The 18,891-nt window shown below is 44.9% G+C and overlaps 1 protein-coding gene across 6 annotated transcripts in view; it reads right to left on the reverse strand.

Moving 5' to 3' along the window:
• SCEL (sciellin) overlaps positions 1–18,891 on the reverse strand; it is a 444,440-nt gene that overhangs the window by 58,827 nt on the left and 366,722 nt on the right. For all 6 annotated transcript variants that reach the window (XM_086934828.1, XM_086934831.1, XM_086934830.1 and 3 more), the window contains one exon: positions 13,780–13,842. In XM_086934828.1, the coding sequence (XP_086790954.1) occupies positions 13,780–13,842 (63 nt within the window). The remainder of the gene's footprint in view (positions 1–13,779; positions 13,843–18,891) is intronic.

Below are 18,891 nucleotides of genomic sequence, written 5' to 3' on the forward strand. Positions count from 1 at the left end.
GAAGAAACCGTGGCCTTTGCCTCAAGGTCACTCCAAAATTCTGAGAACAACTACTCAGTTATTGAAAAAGAGGCATTGGCGGTATCCTGGGCAGTAGGAAAATGTAGAGACTTCCTGTGGGGTACGCAGTTCACCCTCCGAACCGACCACAAACCACTAGTAGAAGTGTTCAGCAAGAAGGGTTTGGATGCCATCTCCAGTAGGATAAGACGTTGGGTGGTCAGTCTCCAGGAGTACACATTCAAGGTCGAGTATGTCCCAGGAACACAAAACCTTGCAGCCGACTGCCTGTCCAGACCGGTCAATGATGTGGAAGCAAGCGAAAAGCAAGACAAAACCGATGAAGACGAAGAAGGATTCATGGTCGAGAATGTCTGCACCATCCAGAGGGCGTTGGGTGAAGAAACGTGGAGAAAGGCACAGGAAGAGGACAAAATCATAAAAGAGGTATGCAGAAGAGTGAAAGAGGGGTGGAAGCACGGGGCCAAACGTGATGAAGACCTGCGGCCTTTCCAGGCTGTCAAGGACGAGTTGACCATCGTTGACGGATGCCTGTTCAGGGGAACAAGACTCATACCACCAGCTACTGTGAGAGACAACCTGATCGAGATAGCTCACGAAGGGCACTTAGGAATCACCAAGACCAAGCAAAGACTCAGAGAGAGCTATTGGTGGCCGAACATGGACCTGTACACGCAGTGGCGTCACTAGGGTTGGTGTCACCCGGTGCGGGTAACTCATGGTGTCACCCCCTCACGACTTACCGCATGGACCTCCTCCGCTCCGAGTCCGCCAGTGGACACAGTTGGTAAGTAACGTTTGTAAATGTAATCGCCTTTGGGACCTTATAAGTGTTTAGCCATGCAACGGTTGGCATTGTTGCACCAAGGATATTGTGCTGCATAACTAAATACTTATAAGGTCCCAAAAGCGAGACCTATTAGCTATGCCAATGCTTGTTTTTTTTTGCGTTAGTCGCAGTTGATCAGAATCGGCAACAAGCACTTCAAAGTCAAAAGATCAGCTACCACTTTCAAAGGTTTGACCTCTTGGCTTTGCCAATTTTGATTTTGTCTGTGGGTGGGTTTTCACAAAATTCTAGCATGGAAAACAAAATAGGCTTAATTATAAAAAAAAAAAATGAATTGCAAAATATGTGTAATAAATTAGGGTTATGATTAACTGCTACGTTATGAAGGAATGTTGACTAATTGGATTAAGGTTTACATTTGTGTGGGAATTGTTGTTAGGGTAAGGGTCTGGCTTTGATAAGAGACCAAATTAGTCTGTAATCTGTATTTGTAAAGTGCACCTTTGGCCCTAGAGGCATCTTGCCACTTAATAACAGATGTTTGTTGGTACTCATTTTATCAACCTCAGATGGATGAAAGGCTGGCTGGACCTTACAGACCTCGAACCTGTTATCAGGAGGTCAAACAGATTTCTGGATTGGATGCCTTATTTCCAAATTATTTTTTGGGAACTAAATAAGTAGGAAACAGGTTTTTCACACAACTGTACAAATTGTAGGTGTGAATCTATGATGCCTACAATTTAGTAGGTGCGAGTCTGCATCGTTTTGGGGTGAGTTATACTAGAAATGAGAGTATGTTGGTGACAGTGCCTAGGGAAAAACCGGTCTTTGTCTATCCTTAGTGATCTAACAGTAGTAGAGTGCCCTGGGGATAGAATGGGACGAGGGGGCATAATCTCAGTGCTCAAAGACCTCCATGTCCTGAGCTTGCATTAGAGCAAGCTATCCATTAACAAGTGGCAGGGACCAGAGGGCCACGGGTGCTCTAATGATGAAAGCGTGGTGCCAAATATCTGTACCAGCTAATAGCAGAGAGATGAGAGGGGAAGTAGCCGAGCGGAGACCACTGTGTCTGCCGGCAGTGACTTCTAAGAGGCCTGAGGATGGAGAGGGGCAGCCAGAGAGGGCAGCATTGGACAGGAAGGGTCAGAGAGGGCAGAGTGCGACAGGGAGGGCCAGCCGGAGAGGGCAGGATGGGACAGAGAGGGCCAGCCAGAGAGGTCAGAGTGGGACAGGGAGGGCCAGCCAGAGAGGGCAGAGTGGGACAGGGATGGCCCGCAAGAGAGGGCAGGATGGGACAGGGAGGGCCAGCCAGAGAGGACAGTGAGGGCCAGCCAGAGAGGACAAGATGGGACAGGGAGGGCCAGCCAGAGAGGACAAGATGGGACAGGGAGGGCCAGCCAGAGAGGGTAGGATGGGACAGGGAGGGCCAGCCAGAGAGGGCAGAGTGGGACAGGGAGGGCCAGCCACAGAGGACTGGATAAGACAGTGAGGGCTAGCCAGAGAGGGCAAGATGGGACAGGGAGGGCCAGCCAGATAGGGCAGAGTGGGAGAGGGAGGGCCTGCCAGAGAGGGCAAGATGGGACAGGGAGGGCCAGCCAGTGATGACAGGATGGGACAGGGAGGGCCAGAGAGGGTCAGAGAGGGCAGAGTGGGACAGGGAGGACCAGCTAGAGAGGGCAGAGTGGGACAGGGAGGGCCAGCCAGAGAGGGCAGGATGTACACAGTAAAGTCAATATGGCCGACTTCTTTTAAGAACAGTGGGCATGGCTCGGGGCTGCAGATATTGTTTCAAAGATAATTTACTGATGAAGCATAACGCTGAGAAGGCGGTGCGAGGTAACGTTCTGCACAGAGAACACAGAGCACCCCCACACAGATCCCCGTGTCTCCCCGGGCTTCGATGAGCTATACATGCCAATGTATTACAATAATCCCTTGGTGGTCAGAGCCAAGGTGCAATTCGTCTTGGAGTGAGTGAAGGCACCCCGCCCACAACTAGAAACCTGAACTAGCAGTCCACAGAGAAACACTGACGCAACATCACCTCCCCCATGCCCCCCTCCGCCCCCATCCCCCCTCACCCCCAATCACCTCCCAAGAGGGATTCCAAGGCAAGTGAAAGCCTTGCTGGCGCTAAGGAGAGCAAACACTGGTGGGACACTGTCTGCCAAGTCTACCCAGTGGCCATAGGGCATCATTCTGAGCACCCAGAGACTGAAAGTAAATGGGGCTTTCAGAGCTTCCCTGTGAGACCGCCAGACAGTCTAGGAGCTAAGCTGCTGCCTGGTCCGTGAAAGGAGAGCAGCATCTTAATTTTCGATTTTTGAAAAATATTGCACTAGCCATTTCTAATGTTGGTGGGAGTCCTGCCTCCCCAGCCCCCCTCACTTTTAGCCATCCCTAGGATTCCTCTAGGCAAAACAATGTTTAGGTCCTTGCAGATGTTGAATCAATTTTTCATTCACTAAAATGGGCCATGCTGAGTTGAAAATTATTTGACACCTTTTCCATTTAAAAAAAGCAATTCGATTTCGAGGCTTACTTATAGTGAAACCGCACACACAAACATATATTTCAGTTTCAGTTCAGTTTAAATGTATTTGTTTGATAGGTTGACGACTAGGCAAAACAAACATCACAACCAACACGTAGTTAAAAATGACAAAAAATGTAAATGGAATTAATGATATAATAATACTATACATCTAAAAAGATGTATGCTAAAATTACAAATTGGTCTCACTTCAAGTTTATGTAAGTTATACAATACAAGAAATAAAAAAAACGCATCCAATTCCTGCTTCGAATCACATAAGTATCATTCCCCAGGACGTCTGCCCACCCACAACACGTTAGAACATTTCATCTGTCCATTAATACGAAGAGGCCTCCATATAAACTAAGCCATACCAGACATGAAATTACTTTTAGAAGAGTTCCTTCTATCTCCCTTCTGCTCATCTTGCCAGCTAAGCAAAAACGAAAGCGAAAGACTGGAAGCAGCATTTGTTTCCCTTATTTAATCAAACGTGCTGAATATAATCACTCCACTGTGTTGGTGGCTGGGCCCCTACCGTAGGGTTTCTGGAAATAACCCTTAGCACTCCCCTGCCGAGACTGTCTAAGTGCGTGGTGGTGGCGGCAGTGGTGCACGTCAGAGGACTCCGCACAGCGCAAGGGGATGGCCCAGGGCCGTCATTGGTAGCGCAGTAAGACTGACGGCCCTGGGACCCATTAAAATGTTACGCCGCCGCGCATCGCACCATCTTCACTACTATGTTAGGTGGTGCATGCGTGGCTGCGTGCACTGCAGTATTTGTTGCTTGTAGGCAGAATGCAGATTGGTGTCACCCCATGACGATGGTGTCAGGCAGGTGTCACCCGGTGCGGTCCGCACCCCCCGCACCCCTCTAGTGACGCCGCTGTGTACACGGAAAGAAGAATCAGGGAGTGCATCCCGTGCTGCAATAGCGACAAGGTCCTGAAACAACAGACACCACCCATGGTGTGTAGGCCGTCTCCGTCCGGACCATGGAACGAGTTGGCTTTGGACATCTTGCGCCCGATGACTAGGGAACTGCGGACACCCTATATTTTGGTGCTCGTGGATCTGTATTCTCGGTGGCCGGAGATTAAACTTGTCAGCGAAGTCACGACCAAGACCGTCATCGGGTTCTTGCAAGAAGTATTTATTCGTGAGGGGCTTCCCAGCAACATCCTCACTGACAACGGAGTGCAACTATGCTCAAAGGAGATGGAGGACTTCCTGGAAGAAAGAGGCATCAAGCACAAGCGATGCGCATTATACCACCCAGAAACCAATGGCATGGTCGAACGCTTTAACAAAACCATCAAGGAGAGCATCCAGCTGGCCAAAGCAAGTGGTATAAGTTGGAAAGAAGAGGTGTGGAGGCGTTTGGAAGCATACAGGTTCACGCCTCATCAGACGACGGGCGTCACTCCGTTCGAATTGCTCCGCGCCAGGACACCAAACACAAAACTTGCCCCGGGGTGGATGGAATGGCACAAGGGGTGGTCTGACCGTACTAAAGAAAAGGAAGGTGAGAGGAAACATGAACAAGCCATGAGGGTGAGGAAAGAAGGTTACGACCAACGCAAGGCCGCACGGGAGGTCGGTTTTAAGGTTGGAGACAACATAAAAATCAGAGCTCCCACAGGGAAAGCGAGTTGGTCAGAGTACAGCAGTCCCACAAAAATCACAAAACTATTCAAGAATGCGGTCAAGACACAAGAAGGAAAGATATGGAATCTAGGGAGAGTCGTAAAATACCACCCTCCTGTTGTAGTCCAAGATGGTGAAGGGGGGAGGAAGAGTGGTCAAGGACTAGATAGCAGCCTCGCCAGCAAGAGGCCGTCTGGTGTTCCTCTCCCAGGTCGCAGGCCCAACAGGAGAGTGATCAGGCCTCCTAGACACTTTGACCAATATGTAATGATGTAACTATTGCCATTCTGCCTAAAGTATGTTTCTCTCCAATTTTATTCCTTTGTTATTGTTCTATCCTATGTTTTCCATTTCTGCAGGGAAGGGGGATGTGTGGTATTTCCCTCCTCTGTCTTCCCCCGGCGGCTACGCGTGTGATGGTTGCTGCTCGCGGTGACATCACTTAGAATGTCACCGCGACCAGCGTTCCAAGGCGAGCGCCGGGGACACTCTGAGGTGACAGCTGCGAGGAAGGCTGTGGCTGAAGTCACAGGAGTTCGTACTTCAAATAAACCTTGCAGTTCATTCACCACCCGGTGTGCTTCGTGCTTCTTTGGTGAATGTCACAGCATGTCATGTGATATTCCCTCAAACACCACTGCAGATACGACAAACACAAAAGTACTTCAGTGACATCTCTGGTCTCTACCTCACCATGAGCACCAGCACTGATCTCCACCCCGTTCTTCTATCGTAACACCAAAGGGTACATCAGCCTCAAAAAACAGTTTATATGTGTTGATCTGATTTGGCATAGGATGCATAGCTATGTGTCACTGCATACTCCAGGTGCTTTCCAGTTTTACTGCATGACACTGACATCTAAGATGCCTGTAGTCTCTTGCCTAAAATGCAGAAACTATGTCCAACTATATGAGGTGTGCATTCAGAGTACATGACCCACTATTTTTGCCTTTTGCCCTGTACTGCAACCACTCATGGCTCTCATCTTCCCTCAAAAGCTAAGAGTGGCTATTCCTTTGAGAAATTATTAAAAAAGAAAGTACAAAAGAGTAGATGTCCGGACAGTATATCTCTGTGCCGCCCAACTGGGTGCTAAACAGGAGATACACATACCTCATCAAGAAATCTGCTGGAGTGAAGTCGGATAGTGGACCAAAGATTCAACCATCTTACATCATTGAGGGAAGCTTCAGGTAGTGGACCAAAGATTCAACCATCTTACATCACTGACGGAAGCTTCGTGCAATTGACCAAAAAATCAATCATCTTAACTTGAGACTGTAAGACACAGGTGTTTCCTAAACAGATCAAGTTAAACCACAGTACGAGGGAAAAGATTGTACCACAAAGATGGCATGAAAAAGAAGATCTTGTTCTAAAATCACAGGGTAAGTAACCTTCACCCTCTTTCTCCTGGCTCAACCACCAGTAGAGAAAGTGTCTTCTCCCCCTCATGGAGTTCTCCTCGACCTAGCCCTGAATAAATGAGGCGTCTCACGTTTGTGTATACGCTGTTAATAAAAATGAACATATATATATTTTATATCGGAAAAGTGCCTATCTTGCTTCTCTTTCTATCCAACCTATAATTGATCCCTTCGCCCCACTCCTCCACCTGTTACTTTTGCTGTCTGACTTGCAGTTCAACTAAAAAGTGCACGCTTCGAGGAATTTAATTTCACAGTGGGATCGGTAGGATTTTAGTTATTCTGTTTTGTTAAATTTGAAGATTCAGACTGGCTTCTCTCTTGTAACTTACCACCTCTGTGAGTGGGTGAATTTCTCTCTGTTCCATTCACCTGTGTCTCCTTGCTCATGTGCATATTTGGGGTGAGGAGTAAACCTGTACACAGGCAGATGGGCCTTGCAGGAGGTAATGTCAGTTTTCCCAAACGTTTTCGCTGGTGGGCTTGTGCATGCATCAGACGAGAGGAAGGCAAGAGAAGATTTTTAGGCCTCTAGATCTTATGGTGCCAAATTGCGAGGCTCATGAATATCCATAAGCCACTCGCAATTTGCGACCCCATTGGGAATGGCATTCACTCCCAGAGATGGTGGCCGCTGGGCCCATCAGACCTCCATTTCTAGGACTGCTTTTAAATAAAGCAGTTTTTTAGGTCGAGCCTAGTGCAGCGTGCATGCGCTGCTAAGAGAGGGCATCTTGGAATCACTCCAGACTTCCAAGAGACTTCTCCGTGTGGGTCAGACTCCTCCCACACATTTTACTGTCTATTGCGTGTGGCTTTCAAAAATTAAAGCAGGCAAATGGCAAAAGGCTGGGGTATGTCCCGCCTTTTCTGTAAATGTTCACTCCCGTGGCCTATGTGTCTGGGGAGCGAGGGGAGCAAGCAACGGCGCGCAATGTGCTAGCTCCATTCCAGGATCAGGTTGCTAATTGACCCAGCCTGGTTGCTTTCACTTTCGCGACCACACTTGTCTGTGCTTGTTTTTTTAAACTTTGCTTTGTGAAAGTACCCCAAGCTGCGCTTTCAGGTTAATGACGGCCGTGCCCCTATGTTTACATGAGCCGTCATTACAGTAAAAGTGCATGAGGCACTTTTGCAAATGTTTTTATGAATTTTAACTGCTGCAAACAGCGATAGGTACCTGTACACAAAAGCAAAATATATCCTTTCTGATGAGGAGTAAGACCAGTACATTCTAAACTCCTCTCCAACCTCATTGCAGCCCTCCCAGTTAGCTGCACTCATCCTTTCCGGTTAAGGATAGCAGCACCCGTTGCGTTGTGAGAAGTGTAGTTTGATGGGGTGGAACAAAAGAAAGCTGTTGTGTTTAATTCGGTCACCTGGCCGCCTACTTCACAGATTACGAGACGGGAGTTAGAAGCTGAGATATGTGTTTGTTTAAAGAGAGGGGCTGTTTCTGCGGGTGGCTTGTGTAGAAGGGAGTAGGGTGTGACGTAGACTAGTCGCTCCTGCAGCTTTGGTGACAGCCCTGGAGCTGGTGAATGTTGGGTACGTTGAGCCTTGAAGATCTCCCCAGGAGAACCATACATGGGTACAGAGTAGGCTCGCATTCAGAGTGCTGAGACAGTTTAACTACAAGACCTACTTCACTTTAACAGGGAAGGCTTATTATATTTTTCTTTCATCGCTCCACGAGGGGACATGTGTTTTCATGTTCTCTCCTCCGTCTGCTGCTTTACTCAACAAATCTCCCCCATGCTCTCCCTGTAGCTCTTCCCCATGATTCTCAGGGAACTCATTATTTCTCCAATGCTCCATGACCTGCATGTTTTTATTGTATTTTTCCCCCTAAAGGTCCCCCTCCCTGCCAGCTACTTTGTTGCTCCCACACCTCTCTCTGTTTGTAGATATTGTTCCCCCATGATGCAATCTGCTACACGCCGCATAGTTCCTTATTATGCATTTTTCTTCACCCTTTCAGGTGTTTTTAAATTACAATTCAAAGATGGGTATTTGCTACAGTGTCAAGACTAATAAGAATAATTTATCACACTGCAGCGAGCATTTCGGCTTTTGTGCCAATGCTGTTTAGCATCAGGAACAAGCAGAAGCTAAAGGGTCAGTTAACATATTTAAAAGGCGCAATGAGATGGCTTTGCCGATGCTTTCACTTTCACAATGAAGTTGTATGCACTCGCGTGTTGCGCAGCTCGATCAAATTGGTTTATTTTCTCGTGCTCGATGCCTTGAGATGCTGTACAGGGCATTATCCAAAATTAGATATTGAGGATGTTACCAGTGCCCATTTTTAACATTGGATGCCTCTGGTTTTAGCTGTCCCTCTGTGTTAGGATGTTGTTACGTGGAACTTTGTAAAAAATTATTTCTTCTGATGTTATCATTTCCACAGACCTGTGTTGTTTCTTGTAATGTTACAAGTGACCCTCTCTGGATTTTAGTATCTTGATAATATAAATGCCATTTTCTGACAGTCTGACAGCGAGTGCTGTGTGACGTTACTAGTACCCGTTTCTGGTAGTGGAAGATGTTGGGTCTTAAGCATTCAACCTACTGACAATGAGTATCTGGGGATATTAAAAGTGGTACTATTTGACTGTGAATGCTTTGGGGTTTTCAAAGTTCTATTTGCTGACAATGAGTGTCTGGAGATATTACATGCACAACTTACTGATAGTAGATGCCATGTTTGCCAATTCCTGACAGTGGTGGTCTTGGGATGATGACATTGCCACTTACTGACATTCAGTGTCTGATGATGCTACAAGTACCACCTGCCTGCAAATTCATTGGTAAATTAGACCATTTGCAGATGGCTACAGTTTCTAAAGAGTACACAATGTGCAGCAATTATATAGCTCTTCAATTCCTGGTGGCACAGCACCCAGGATAATTTTCCGCATTGCTAAACACTTATATGTCCCAAAGGCGAGACCTATTGGCTATGCCAATGGTTGTTTTAAAATGTAGCCCGTTTTCCTTAAAGGAAAAAGGGATGCATATAAAAAAAAAACATTTTCGTTTAATTTTTTAAGGGGAGGCAGTGGTTTCTGGGACGCCTGTCTGCCCTTAAAAATATGTTTGCATGCATTTGTAAAGAGGAAGGGGTCTCCTGGGGACCCCTTCCCATTTGCGACTGCATTACCACCAACTTGAAGTAGGTGGCAAATTGTTACTGTTTTGCGACGGCAATTGCAGTGGTGGGCTTGCTATGATGACATTGCCACTTCCTGACATTCAGTGTCTGATGATGCTACAAGTACCACCTCCCTCCAAATTCATTGGTAAATTAGACCATTTGCAGATGGCTACAGTTTCTAAAGAGTACACAATGTGCAGCAATTGTTTAGCTCTTCAATTCCTGCTGGCACAGCACCCAGGATAATTTGCTGCATTGCTAAACACTTATGTGTCCCAAAGGTGAGACCTATTGGCTATGACAATGCTTGTTTTTAAATGCTGCCCGTTTTCATGAAAAGAAAACAAGATGCATTTGAAAAAAAATAAAATGAAATGTTTTTGTTTACATTTTTAAAGGCAGGGATTGGTCCCTGGGACCAATGCCTGCCTCTAAAAAATCTTTTGGGGGCCAATCATAAAAGGGAAGGGGTCCCCTGGGGACCCCTTCCCATTTGCGACTCCATTACCACTCCCTTGACGAGGGTGGTAATTTGCGAGTATTTTGCGACCACAATTGCTGTTGCAAAACATTCATACATGGCTATGTGGTCGCTATTAGGAAGGGAACGCCCCTTCCTAATAGCGACTCGCAATTCCTAAACAGCGAGTCGCAAATAAATTGCGACTCGCTATTTAGGAATTTTAGGCCAAATGAACGACCTTTTGGAATTGTGACTCGCAAATTGTGAAAAATAGTGAGTCACAATTTGCAAGTCGCAATTCCAAATGTAATACAGTGTCAGAGTCACTGTTTACGATTCCCAATGGGGTCGCAAAATGCAAGGCTCATCAATATTCACGAGGCACTCGCATTTTGCAACCCCATTGAGAATAGCTGGCCCTCCTAGGGATGGTGGCCTACTGGACTCAGCAGAGCACCATGTCTGGAACTGCTTTTAAATGAAGCAGCTTTTTTTTTGTTAAATGCAGCCCGTTTTCCTTCAAGGAAAACGGGATGCATTAAAAAAAAAAATTACATTTTCTTTTCATTTTTTAAAACTATTGTCCCAGGGACCACTGCCTGCCTTTAAAAAATAGTTTTGAAGGCATTTGCAAAAGGGAAGTGGTCCCCTGGGGACCCCTTCCCATTTGCGACTGCATTACCACCTACTTGAATTGACTAACATGTTCACTTCTCAAATTCCATATTCCATATTCAACTATACTAATATGCTGCCCAAATAACTGAATAACATAACTACTACTCAAATTACTTCATATTTATACTATACTAATTTTCAACACTAATCCTTTATGGGTTCTGGAGTGACGTGCTACTCGCCAGAAAAGCGCTTCAACACCCATCAGGGGTAACAAGTGCTATATGAATGCAAAATCTTTCTTCCCCTTTTATCCATCCGCTATCCTTCTCACTCCAAGTAACAGACTAATATCCACCACTGAAATTACCTCATATTTCACCATATTAATTCACCACTAATCCTTTATAGGCTTCCTGAATAGCATGCGTCAACAAGCGAACGATAAATAAATGCAAACCTTTGTCCTCCTCTATCCTTCTGCTATCATTCCAAATACAAATAACTGACTAACCTATCCACCACTTAAAATGTACTTGCATGTTTCACTATACTAATTCAACACTAATCCTCTATGGGTCCCGGAGTAGCGTGCTACCCGCAGAAAAGGCGCTTCGACGCCTCGTCAGGGGTAGTAAGCGCTATATCAATGCAATTACAATACAATACAATATATAGGGCTCAGAGTCGCAACTAGGAAGTGACGCCCTTGATTCGCCCCTTTCTAATTGCAAGTCGCAAACGCGATTGAGCGAGTCGCAAATACATTGCGACTCACTACATAGCGTTTGTACATGGCACTGTATGGCTTCTGCATGCGCAAACGGGTCGCAGACCCGTTTGCGCACATGCAAAAACGGGTCGTACATCTGGCCCTGTACTTGGCCCTGTGTACTTTTGCATGTACAAACGGGTCACAAACCCGTTTGCGTATGCAATTTGGGGTCGTACATCTGGCCCCTTTTTTGTAAGGTCCATTGAGGGCGTCAGCCGAAATCTATCAGCCATATTAATCTTACTTGTTTTTTTGCACTTTAGTTTTGAGATTTTGGCTTTCACACAATAAATTGAAGACATTTGCACATACTTCCTGGCTGCAGATGATTATGTGCTGTGCTGCTGTATCAGTGATCTAGAGGAGGACCCTGGACGAGGATATATATATATATATATATATATATATCCCAACCAATCAAATCGCTGCGTCTCCCGGCCTCTGGGTGCGTGCGGTGAGTGTGCGAAGGGGTAGTGAGCCCCAAATTATGCCAAAAGTCCAATGCCTTATCAGAACGCACCCCTGCGGGGAAAAGAAGGAGACAGGCCTTGACTCACTGCAGTATACAGCATATTATTTAATTATCTTTAATTAAGGCAGCAAACAGCCCGAAGCGTTTCGGGGCAACAGGTGCCTTGGTCAAATATCGTTGACTTTACGGGTATATAAATACACCCATGCTATTTGATTACACACAACATTTGGGGTAATCAATGCCTATGCAACAAAACGTCCACTTGCCCTTGTAAGACCACTTCTAGGCAAGTTACTGTTTCAGGTATTTACCTTTTCCAACTATTAACAACAGACAGGAGTCCCACAAACCCGATCAAACTTTTAATATAACGAGTTTCAGTCACAGTTCCAGCCTTACGAGCAGCGCTCGAGTCTTTAATGGCACTCAACAAAATACTGCTGTCCTGAGATTTCAATTACGGTTTTTGTAAGTCTTCCAACACACTATAAATTCTTGTTCAAACGTTCACATGAATAAGCAATGAACATAATATAGAGCCAGGCAGGTTGGATAGAATAAACAAAACGAAGGTTTAGTGTGCACATTATACAAAGTCCAGAGGCAGCAGTGAAGAATGTCAGTAAAACTCCTACCAGGCATAAAGGATATGCGCAAACACAGGAGGTTGCCCCTAACGTGATGACACAGAAAGAAAAACAGCTCTGTACAAGTGCACCAACACAAATCATCTGAATGTTATGTTATTATAAGTTTGTAAAGGGCCTTATCATCCAGAGGTATCTAAGCGCTATCAGCGGACACACAACACAGGTAGGAGCACCATGCCACCCACTCACAGTGGCCCCCATGCTTCCAGGAAGAGCACCGTCGTCAGATTCTTCCTGAAGAGAAGAAGATTAGTTTCTTTCCTCAGTTTAGCTGGGAGAAGGTTCCATGCTCGGGGGACCGTGCTTGAAAAGGCTCTGCCGCCCTTGGATACCAGGTTGAACCTAGGACACATCAAGTTGCACGCCTCAGTAGACCGAAGGGTCCTGTTTGGCGTATATTTAGTCAGCCGATCCTTGATGTAAGTAGGGGCTGAGCCATGGACGGCTTTATGTGCAATACAGAGGCTCTTGAATTTAGCTCTTTGAGCAATTGGCAGCCAGTGTAGGTCCTGTAGTAAGGGTGTTACCCTGGTTCGCATAGGATTATTAAAGATGAGCGTGGCCGCATCATTCATTACCACCTGAAGTCTGGCTAGAAGGTTATTTTGTAGACCCAAATATAAGGAATTAACATAGTCCAGCCGCGCCAGAATCAGAGCGGAAACAGCCAGCCTGAGGGTGGGAACGGACAGCAGTAGGGATAGTTTCCGGAGCTGGCGTAATAAGCTAACACAGGTGCCTACCACAGCCGACACCTGCTGTGTCATGGATAACATGGCATCAATTTTGATCCCTAGGCTCTTTACTGCTACTACTGGTTCTGGAAATGGCCCCAATTCTGCTGGCCAGAACAGATCACTCCATGGGTTGGCTGCTGTGGTAACTGCCAGGACTTCCGTTTTGTCCGGGTTTATTTTCAATGTATTTATATATTTAGATGTTTTTTATATCACGCACACATGACCCAAAAGAAGAGCAATACCATTGAAATTATAAAAAGAAAAGAGTACACAGTAAAAGTGAAAATATACAATGACAAGTATAAATACAGGATAAAGTCTTCCAAATCATGGGAGGGGGGTAGAAGAGTAGCAAAGAGCTGAGTTTACAAACAAACAAAGCAATAAGGTATGACTGTCAACAAATGAGAAATCGGCTGAAAGAAACAGTCAACCAGACACAAGTTTGGAGCAGTGTTTGTTAAAACTTACTTTTTGCTGCCTTTTCCTGCGTTGCTTTTGATGTCAATGAAGCTGTCGAGTGATTCTTGATCCCTTCAAAGACAAATGAAAAAGAGGCAAAAGCATTTTAAATAGAAGTCAGGATTTCTCCGGTTATCACACTCCGGTATACAGACACCTCTGCTACAGCAGCTGTGCAAACCTTGGCCTGCACAGCCTGCAAAGGAGGCTCACGTACAGAGGGGCCATGTCTTCAGGGGCAGCGGCACCTGTTTCCTCGAGATAGGTAGACCGGTATTTTCAGGGCCAGTCCCTTTTTCTAACCAATCGCAAGATGTACAGCGATGTACAATACACAGGTTTTCTTAGTAAGTCCCTTTCTCACTCCTTTTACTAACAGGTTGTTTATGAAAGTTGGTTAAAATCGGAAGAAAAGTAGAGGTAGTGGAATATTTAAGTTATTCTTTGATTTAATGAGAGTTAAGGTTCATATTCTACAAAGATGATCACTTATCCCTGGCAAGTGTTGGCAGGGATATGTACTTAAATACTGTTATAACCTCATCGATTTCAGTATTCACAGGAAAAAATAAACCACAGAGATATACTAACCAGAGAGCTGATCTTGTCTACGGAATGTGCACAAACATGCCTATAGACCTGATTCAGTCGGGGGACTCCCGCTTTGAAGAAAAAATGGCTTTATATTGGCTATTTCCTGCCTGAAATTGCCGTTGTTTCAACAGCAGCCAATGGGGGAAACACATTCTTCTGCTTATTGTTATTTTTTTTAACTCCTTGTTTACTCATCTAAAATGTTGCCAATTAATATGTGTATGTGCCAGGTGCATTCGAATCCTTTACCTGTTTAGACGTCACGGTTCATGGGTGCTAAAATGAATGAGCCCGATTCAAAAAAGTAATTGGAGACAAAAATCTAACTTTACAACTTTCGGTATTCACAAAAGGCATTTAGGAGTAGAAAAGTTAGGATTCCTAACTTTACTACTCTTAAATGCCTTTTGTTAAGGCGGCAAGTGGGTCATCATTTTTCCAACTGCCACATGTATTTCCACTTTGGAAGCGTTCAATTTGAGATGGCTCCAGGTCACCCACTTATCAATGGCTCTGAGGCAATGAAAGATTTGTGATTTTCCAATGTCTTTGGGGCTTGGCAGTTAAAGGAGTATTTGTGAATCATCTGCATAGTCATAGCATGTGAGGTGAAATTCATTGATAATTGCCGGAAATGCCTTCATGTAGATGTTGAAAAGCATGGGTGAGATGATAGATCCTGGAGGTAGCCATGCTTTTGTGAAGTTCGGTTGGATGACAAAGGGGGAAATGGATGAGATTTGTTCTGTTTTGAAGGTAGGATAATTTCCAGTTGAGCACTGTCATCTCTACGCCAGCTTCATTGAGTCTTTATATCAGAGTGCCATGGCCAACTGTGTCAAAGGCAGCTGAGAGGTCCAACAGAAGTAGTGCAGCTACCCCGTTCCAGTCTACTGTGTCCTTAAGGTCATCCCAAATGACAATGAAGGAAGATTCTGTGCCTCTTCCTGGATGGAATCCTTTTTGGAAGTCAGAAAGTATGGAGTTATCTTCAATTAATTGTGACCGCTGGATGAATGCTACTCTTTCTATCAGTTTGCCCAGGAAAGGTCCATTTGTATTTGGTCTGTAGTTGTAGTTGTCGATGTCAAGAGGGTCCAGGGTAGTTTTCTTTAACTGTAGGCATATATATGCCTTTTTATGTCTTCCTGAAAGATTTCCATAGTTAAGGAATTATTGATGATTCTTTGTAGTGGTGTAGCAGCAGGGGTAGTTAGAAGCATGTGTTTGAAGGTTTGTGGTGGACAACGGTTAAGGGCTGCTGGCAGGCCTGCTTGCTTTCACCAGATCTATAAATTCACTTTGTGATATTTGTTTGAAGGAATGCAGTGGTTGAATTGGCCTACTCTTGGTTGGTTTTTTTGGAAAGGGGGTTGTGCTGGTGGTTTCCCTTGGTTTTAATATGAGTTCAATGTGTCTGGTTTAGTTGTGTAATAATTTGCCAGTTTGGCCATGAATTCTGGAGTAATGGGATGAGTCCCTTCTATGCATTTAGGTTTACAAAAATCAGTGAGAATTTTATAAAATTCTTTATTCGCACATTTAGCATAGTGAAATATGTCAGAATAGCACCTTTGTTTAGCTTTTTTGATTGCTGACTCGTATAATATGTTAAGTTTCTGTAGGTAAAGTTTGTCTTGCTGTTTGTTTTGACACAGGTGCTTTGCAGTTTTCTAATTTGCTGTTTTATCTATTTTAGTTCTGCATTTCTCCAAGGTGCCTGTTTTGTTTTGTCCTGTTTTGTTGTTCTGAGTGGTACTAGGATATCAAAAGTTTCAGGTGGCCACTCATATAGTTTTATTTTTTTGCTGAATTTGTGTCTAGATCTGTGTTAACACATCTTCTTTAAACACCTCTCTAACCCCTTGGCTGCTGGCCTAATTCCCCTGCTGTGCTATGGGAAGAGGGGGGCGCGCACAGTGCCCCGGTGCTCATGAAGAGCTCAGCTCGTCGTGAGCCACGGTTCTCGTGTGCTCATGACGAGCTGAGATCGTCACAGCCACACCTGTTTCAATAGAACGCTCAGCACAGCAGGGGAATTATCCCCGCACCTGAGCGTTCTAACGGCGGTGACGAGCTCAGCTCGTCAAGAGCACACGAGAACCGTGGCTCATGACGAACTGAGCTCGTCATGAGCATGGGAGGGGCTAAAGCACTTCTAAATGTATGATATTTCGTAAATGTTAGGGTAGGAGAGGGATTCTATTTTGCACAAGGGCACTAGGGCACATTTGAAGAAAAATACTGTATTTAAACATAAAATGCAGTCAGTCGTTTTCAGCCACTACAATGCTGTTGTCACAATAGTCTTTTGCCCACAGGCACGTGCAGCTGTTGCAAGAGCAGTGTGGATAGAGCTATATTCCTCATCTACTACATAGCATGATGAAAGTAATGTGACAGGTAATTATTCATTGTAATGTCTAATGTTGTAATTGAGGCTTAGGGGTACCAGCATGTCAATCTGGTCAAGAGTTAAGTGAATGAAGGATTCTATGTAGAAAGTGCATGCCGGAAGCCATTATGACATTACATTCTCAGTGCTTAAGGCCCTGCGTGTCTGGTTCATGAAGCAGCTGCTTGTTGATAATGCCTGCACGCTCATTTACTAGTTTGCTGACATGAAATCTGCAGTTAGTAAACAGACGTGAATGATGTGACAGGAAGGTGTCTACTGATAGCGTGTGACACTAAGTAAAGGTTTGGTTACTCAATGTTTGTTAGCGAGATAGAAACCGACTAGTTCATTTGAATGATGTGGTTATTCATAGACTTTGAAAAACTAAAAGCCACTGCAGAGCTGTGTTTACTCACAATCCCCTGTTTGCACTTCACTGAACCACAGAGTCACCTCATGGCTGTCTCTTGTCACAGCTGCTGCAAACTCTTTACCAATTATCCTTTTGTGTGCACTTCACTGAACCTCACCGCAGTGTCACAACATGAAAGCCTTTTGGTGTTCATGCTACAGCCTCTGTAAACTCATGCAGGGCTGCACTATATTAGTGTCTTTGTTTGCTTGATGAAGTAGTGGAGGTTTTGTGGCATTACATTTTGTGTTGATCGTCTGTGGTGAGGCATTCCGCACAACCAGGAACCCATGGACGTCATTGAGGTGTCACCAGGGGTCACAGCTGTGACCCCTGTCTTCCCCTTTGTGACCCTGGCACTGCCTTTGATAGCACTGGTCTCAGAGGTGATAAAATCAGTGTCAGGAACATAGGGGCAGCTCGTCCTTAAGGAAGTTAGTTGGGGCTTCACTTTCCTTGCCTTCTGTCAATGTTTTATGACCCTAATAGTGAATAATATGGTCTTATTTACTATTAGTGAAATACCAAATGGAGTGCAATTATTCAGAATATGACCCTCCCTGTCAACCAACGTAAGCAAAACAATGTTTACATTTATTTTGTGTGGTGAAAATGGGTTTTTTTAATGTAAGACACAGTGTGTATGTAAATACGTGTAGGCAGGGTCTGTTTGTGTGGGTGAAAGTGAACATCAAATCGTGTGTGATGTCGCTTGCACTACCCCTGGCAGTTTGTTAAACTGACTTCCATACAGGCAGTTAATCTCTTCTTCTCAATGCCATTTAACTTAACATCCCCTTTGAGGTCGAATCCACTATACACGTTGGGCTATTGGCATCACGGCATAATATAATTCTGCCTCCTTATTATGTACTCAGTAGCATTAGCCAATGGAATTGGGAATTCACAGGTCGGTGTGAGTGTCTAAATGATGCGAAATAGATGAGGTGATAAAAGGAAGATCCCTGCTATTATTATCTAGGATAGTCAAGATAATGCTATTATCTTCCTTCAGAGGTCTCATAGATGTTATTAAAAAATGTTTTCCCTTCCCACCCTAGAAGGAAAGGTTGTGTTGGCCTCTGTTTATATACATATATTGCAAAACACCATGTCCCTGTACCGAGGTCGGTCTTCTGTGAGATGGACAGCCTCCCCGTCTCACTGTCCTGGGCTTGAAAGAAGAATAGAGTCCAACTGGAGGTGTTACAAATGCATAGGGAATGGGACGGGCAGGACCTTTCTGACTTGGAACTCTATTTTGATACACAGGTACAGCATGCAGCAAAGTGATGCAATGAAGAACCAAACAGGTTTGCTCTAAAATGACCCTGCAGAAGGGGAGAATTCCCTCATTTGTACTAGGCCAACCCAGGCCCATGGTGAGCTTGGTCTAGTGTTACACTGCTGTGCTTCTTAGCAATGCAGAATTAGAGCAAAGATAATTGGTCCCCCAGGCCTGGTATTTCTGGCACCATAATCTCCAGAACTAATGTGCCAAAGGTAATTGCTATTATCAACAAATCTAAGCACTTATCTTTCACATTACGGTTTTCAGCATATTTTTTCACTCAGTCCTGGTAAAAAAAAACCACAATATTTTCACTCCAATTAGCAATGTTGGTCCTCTTTGGAGCAGTGCTTAAGTTGAGCCGGTTGTTTCCGGTGTTCGACACCGGCACTAAACTAAATTGCAACACCGGGACTTATGACAGTC

This window comes from Lissotriton vulgaris, chromosome 8 (assembly GCF_964263255.1).
Source record: "Lissotriton vulgaris chromosome 8, aLisVul1.2, whole genome shotgun sequence".
Classification (NCBI taxonomy): Eukaryota; Metazoa; Chordata; class Amphibia; order Caudata; family Salamandridae; genus Lissotriton; species Lissotriton vulgaris.